Raw genomic sequence first — 6,637 nt, forward strand, 5'->3', positions numbered from 1 at the left:
TTTTAGTAGAGACGGGGTTTCACCATGTTGACCAGGATGGTCTCGATCTCTTGACCTCGTGATCCACCCACCTCGGCCTCCCAAAGTGCTGGGATTACAGGCTTGAGCCACCGCACCCGGCCTGTTTTCAAACTTTTTAAGGAGCTTGTTGAGGTCTGCAAAAGCTTCTGCTAAACCCTTCACCATCAGTTTTCTTGGGTTTCTTCTTTTTCTTCTCTAGCAGTTTCCCTTTCTCTTGCCTGTTCTTCAGCCATGCATTCCTGTTCCAGTTCCAACATCCTCTCATTAGTCAGTTCTTCAGAAACCACCTCTGGGAGCTCATCAATGTCATCCTTATCCACACCATGATTAAAGATGTTTGCCATCTCCAACCACAGCCACGTTGATTTTTACAACCTCTTCATCCTTGGAAAATCCTTTAAAGTCACAGACGAACCTCTTGAGTATCTTCTTCCTGATGCCACTCATACCCACATTGGTGACATCACCCTAAGCAAGGTTCTTGATGCAGTCATAGATGTAATCCTTCCAGAATTGCATCAGTGTCTCCTCAGTTGCAGAAATAGCCTAGGTAAACATTCTTCTCATGTAGTTGGCCTGAAAAGCTGCTATAACTCCTTGATCCATTGGTTGATCAGAGAGATGGTATTTGGAGGCAGAAATACCACTTTCATACTGGGATAAAGTTCACCGATAAAAAGAGGATGTGTGGAACATTATTAACAATAAGCACAATCTTGAATGGTATGTTATTCTTGAAACAGTACTTCTCCATTGCTCTAGCAGAGCAATTCAGGAGGGCATCTTGGAAGAAAAGCTGGGTCATTCAAGACTTCTTATTGCTCCTGCAATACACTGGCAGTGTATGTTTAGTGATAAGCTTGACGGCCCTGGGGTTCTCACTGAGCAAGATCACAAAGGGCTTCTATTTGTAACCTGTAACATTTCCCCAGGCAAGACTGTTTTCCTGTCCTGAATGCCTTGAAACCTGGCATTGACTTGGCCTCTTTATGGATGAAAAGTCCTTTACAGTATCTGTTTTCAGAACAGCAAGCTTTCATCCATACTGAATATTTACCTTGTCAAGTAATTTTCCTCACAATCAGCTTATCTAGAGTTTCCAAAAATTCTTTAGCTACTTTCACATCAGCATTTACAGACTCAGCACTTACCAGCTTTCACATTATGCAACAAATAACAATTCTTGAATAAAATCACCCAAAGCTGTCAGAAAATTCAACACTGTAGTTGTGTCCAACCTTTTCTTTCAATATCGCAAACATTTTGTTTTGTCTGAGATGGTCATGATGCTGAGAGGTATATGCTTCTGTGTCTGGTCTTCAGTAGTTTCTTCATGTCTGATTTAGGCCCTTTTCAAATTTTTTTGTTAATCTTTTTGTCTTCAATGAAGTAGATCCTTTAACAGCTTTCATCACTTTATTCTTGTTCTTCAAGATCATAGCTATAGTGAAATGGGACTTAATTACCTGGCAAGCAATAACCATTGCTGATTTGCCACCTTCATAGTCCTTAACCACTTTTAATTTAGCTTACTGGTCAATCTACTCGAAGTGGCCTCTTCTTGCAACATTAGCTGTGAATCTTGTACACATAGGGGCCATAAAACAAAATGACAATAGATCAAATGAAACACAGAGAAAATGATGCAGTCAAGAGACATGGTAAATGTGAGATGTATGAGTCTGCCACTGGCATAACAAGACATACTGTTCTAAAGTAAACTTTTTTTTTTTTTAATAAAAAAGCACATTCTAAACATAAAAAGTATAATACGGTAAACACAGTTATTATCATTATCTAGTACTACATACTGTACATAATTGTATGTGCTAGATTTTTATATGACCGGTTAGCATAGTTTTGTTTATACCAGCTTCACCATAAACACAAGTAATGCTATGTGCTAGGACAGAATGGTTACAATGTCACTAACAGGAATTTTTCAGCTCCATTATAATCTTAAAGGGTCATTGTGATACATGTAGTCCACTGCTACAGTCCATGACTGTAAGAGTCTAACAACAAACACAGGGTAAAATGAGATCATTGCATGGGACAGGTGGCTACAGAAGGCTTCTCTGAGAAAAGGACATTCAGGCAAAGGAATCAGCCAGATGGAGGATTAGGGGAGGAAGAGAGACGGCTGGTAGCTTCTGGCAAAATGAAGGGCAATAAGGAGTTCTTGGTAAAGACTTTGGCACATCTAAGAAACTGCAAGAAGGCCAGTATGGCTACAGTGAGTGCAGATAGTGCTGTAAAGTGAGGATGGAGAAAGTGGCAGAGGCCAGATCACAGAGTACTGTAGGATATGTTCTGGCAGTTGAATTCTATCTTAAATGCAATGAGAAGTCACTGAAAAATTTTAAGCATGGGAATGCCATGATCAAACGTGTCTTTTAAAAAATCCTGGCTGGCGTGGTGGCTCACACCTATAATCCTAGCACTTTGGGGGGTCAAGGCAGGGGGGTCGCTTGAGCTCAGGAGTTCAAGACCAGCCTTGGCAAGACAGTGAGACTCCCATCTCTACCAAANGTCAAGGCAGGGGGGTCGCTTGAGCTCAGGAGTTCAAGACCAGCCTTGGCAAGACAGTGAGACTCCCATCTCTACCAAAAAAAAAAAAAAAAAAAAAAAAAATTGCCAGGAGTGGTGGTGTGCACCTGTAGTCCCAGCTACTCAGGAGGCTGAGGCAAGAGGATCCCTTGTGCCCAGAAGTTTGAAGATATAGTGAGCTGTGATGACACCACTGCACTCCAGCCTGGGTGACAGAGCGAGGCCCCTGTCTCTTAAAAAAAAAAAAAATGCTTATGTCTGAGTTAGGAATTACAGGTATCCCTTGTTACCCAAATCTGTAGGAGTTGAAATAGTAAGGGTTACTCTATTTCCAAATTTGAGTTTCAACTGGCAAATACTTAGCATTTAGACAGCAAAAGACTTATCTAAAAGTTTAATTGAATCTACTCAATACCAGAGAGTGAAAATCTGGATAACCTTTCTGATTTGGAGAACTACTAATCAACATGATGGAGTGAACAGACGGTAAGAAGAACCCCCTTTCATTTCACATACATAGAAATGTTAGATAAAACAGCCTCCCACATAGATTTGTTTTAAAAAATTAAATTAAAATTAAAAAACAAGGATGAAGTCTTCAGGTGCCAAAACTTAAAAAGGAAGCTAAAAGTCACAGCAGTAGTAGGAATGGTGGTAAGGGTATGCTAACTTTTGGATGAGCCTAGTTGAATTAGGTTTGAACAGCCTGGGGTTAAGACTCTTTAGAAGAGACAGAATTAAGGTCCTAGGCTCCTGATGGAGAAGCAGAAACAAATATTCATAAGACAAGAAATGGATATTTTGAAGGGCAAGAGAATATGAATGGATTATAAACAGCTCACAAGTAAACATCACCATTTACTCCATTAGAGTGCTGCATAGCTAAAGACTTATTTCTAGTGAACAATGTAACTTCTAGACTAGTACTTGCTCCACTAACATAGACACTCCATAGCGAATGTGCAAGACTTCTTAAGCAACACCAGGCTGAAAATAAAGCTATGGGGTTATAGATCTGGCTTCATCCTCTTTGTAGTCAAATGCTTTCTTATTTCTATTCCAGACTAAAAATATTCCAAAGCACTTCTTGACTAGATAAAAAAACTCCCTGAAAACTCTTAAGTCTAAATGTTTCCTAGACTGGAAAGATATTGAGTAAAAGGACTTAAACATCCTATGAAACCAGTTTCTACTGGTGCTTACATGTTATTCAGTTTTACAGGAGTTGGTAACATCAAGTTGATGTTTCTGAATGCATGATTTTCTGTAAGTAACTTTATCAGTGCATAAAACTGCAGAGGGCTGATGGAAGGGAGAAAGGCCAGTTAACTACTTAATGGGTACAGTGTTTTATTTTGGAGTCATGGAAACGCTTTGGAATGAGACAGAGGTGGTGGCTGCCCAACACTGTGAATGTACTAAATGCTCCTGATTTCTTCACTCGAAACAATTTTATTTTACGTGCATTTCACTTCAATTAAAAAGAATTGTTGAGGACAAAGCCATGGTGTCTATATAAACATAACTCAGCTAACTATTCTGTCTCAAACAAAAATTCAGCATTCCATGTTGCTAGCTATCTAACAAATTTATGCAGCTGGTCGCAAAAGGGACCAGCAACAGACCAAGCACAAAACAAAAGAAATTCAACCTATCCAGGAAAACAAATCAATTATACGCTAATGCTACTATCTTCACATATGAAGCCATACTGCAAACATGATTCTTCTTGGAACATGGAATGTGGGGTGAAAAAATCTAATACAACTTTTCTCATTCCACAAGCATAAATATCTAATTCTATGAGAACCAGAAGGTTTGATACAGAAACATGTAAAACTTAGGTGCTGCTGGAGTATGCTATGGAAATAAAAGGTGAATGAATGTCTTACCTCTGAATTCAAGTCCCCGCAGCTGAAAAGTGACCAGACCATTGCCTATCTCTATAAGGTGTACTAATGCATTGAGATAGTCAGAGGCAAGGATGAAACAGTCCCCTGTACTGTAGTTTCCCCACCGTCCTAGTAGCAAATCACCACAGAGGCTATGTTGTAGGGATCTAGTTAAATGTTCATAAAAGATGGAATTCAGATTGTTGTCATCTGATCCTGTAAAAACGGATTTTAAAAAAAGTTAAATTTCATCTTAAGTCCCCTTTACACACAAGATTGTTAAAAAATATTAAAAACTTCTAGTAACTAGGAGTTTATTTGACAAGGAAAATAATATTCATACTCTTACAGTTTCTATGTACAAGTAACACATAGGAAAATGAAAAAGGTTTCTGAATTTAGATTTAGAAGTCACATAACCTCTTAGAATCTACAGTTCCCATTCACAAAATGTGGAAATTTGATTTGAAGCAATCTAAGGACTTTCGACCTATTCAACAGTTTATAATTATTCAGTGAAATATGGCTTATAATTAAAACTATATAAGGGAAATAAAAAATAAAAGAATTCAGAAGAGGAACAAAAAGATTATATGGTAAAGGAAGTAGATAAAATAATACAAGATTTGAACAAATAAGACAATCAAAAAGAAGTTGGTTAGTCAGTACTAGCCATACTGAGATGACTAATATTAAGCAGAAATAAACAGTATATAGCACAGAGAACCTTAAAAAAAAACATTAAGATAGGCTGGGCGTCATGGCTCAAGCCTGGAATCTCAGCACTTTAAGGCTGAGGTAGGCAGATCACTTCAGGCCAGGAGACTAACCTGGCCAACATGGTGAAACCCTGTCACTACTAAAAATACAAAAATTAGCTGGGTATTGCAGTGCATGCCTGTAATCCCAGCTACTTGGGAGGCTGAGGCAGGAGAATTTCTTGAACCTGGGAGGTGGGGGTTGCAGCGAGTGGTGATTGTGTCCAGCCTGGGTGACAGGGCAAGACTCTGCCTCAAAAAGAAAGAAAAGGAAAAGCAAAGCAAAGCAAAGAGACATTAAAATAAACATCACTTAATAAATGATATGACCATCTCTAGAAGTAACTTCAACCAAAGCAATAATCTGTAAATGCATGTCCCAAGTACCGTACTGGTGAATGGTAAAATATTCAAAGTTTAATAATTATTTTAAACTCAGTCTAATTAAATAATAATGAAAAGGAAACCCCAGATTCTAATGTCAACAAAATGGTTGTATCAATTCTATATCAGCACAACACAAAAGTGTATATACTGATTAAGGACATGGCCTTTGGTTATGCAGTATGGCATCAGCAACATGAGAAATCTAGTTCCTTACAAGCATACACTAGAGCTGAAATGCTTATTTTCTCTACCAGAACATGATGATAGATGGTCATTCATATCAAATAACCAGTTTTCCTTAGTCCAATTTTATCACTGAGAATCTACTGGATTTGAGGGAATTTATGAGTCAAATAGATACAAATATTCCAGTACACTTGGGAGTAATATTTCTTTTAATAAATTAATACACTGAAGTTCTGGTTGATATGCTAATCTCTGATTGCTTGTGACAGACTACTATCGGTGCGCCAAAAAAATGATGTTTCTCAAATGATAAAACTAAGAACCAGACTTCAGATAATGGTAACACCAGCAAGGTGTCACCCATTGAAGCTCTATCCTGACTGTCTATATGCCCCAACTTGATGACATCTCTGTACACAATAAACTGAATCAAATTAAATTAATATTGACCTAAACATTGAGGGGAGGGTGGAAGCAAACATACTAATAAAACATGTGTCAGTCTGACTGCATACCCTTCAACACATCTGACCAGTTTTATTTTAACCATTTTTCTACATTTTAACTTGTGTAAGAATAATCTTTGAATGGAATTTTTCATTCTTATAAGCATTCTTAAGATGTATTTTATAAAAGATGGGTATAGAAATTGTAGATACTATAATTCACATATACTTTGCTAAAGTAAAACAAATAATATTTAGTTTTTAAAAGTGAATATTTTGAATTCATGGAGGATTCCCAACAAGTTAGGAGTGACTATAAACATATATATATATATGTTTATACATATATATATATATACATATACATATATATGTGTATATAATAATTATATATAGT

At 37.4% G+C, this 6,637-nt stretch overlaps 1 protein-coding gene across 2 annotated transcripts in view; it reads right to left on the reverse strand.

Moving 5' to 3' along the window:
• PCNX1 (pecanex 1) overlaps window positions 1–6,637 on the reverse strand; it is a 205,961-nt gene that overhangs the window by 50,688 nt on the left and 148,636 nt on the right. For both annotated transcript variants that reach the window (XM_017528758.2, XM_017528759.2), the window contains one exon: window positions 4,464–4,679. In XM_017528758.2, the coding sequence (XP_017384247.1) occupies window positions 4,464–4,679 (216 nt within the window). The remainder of the gene's footprint in view (window positions 1–4,463; window positions 4,680–6,637) is intronic.

This window comes from Cebus imitator, unplaced genomic scaffold (genome assembly GCF_001604975.1).
Source record: "Cebus imitator isolate Cc_AM_T3 unplaced genomic scaffold, Cebus_imitator-1.0 Scaffold54, whole genome shotgun sequence".
Lineage (NCBI taxonomy): Eukaryota > Metazoa > Chordata > Mammalia > Primates > Cebidae > Cebus > Cebus imitator.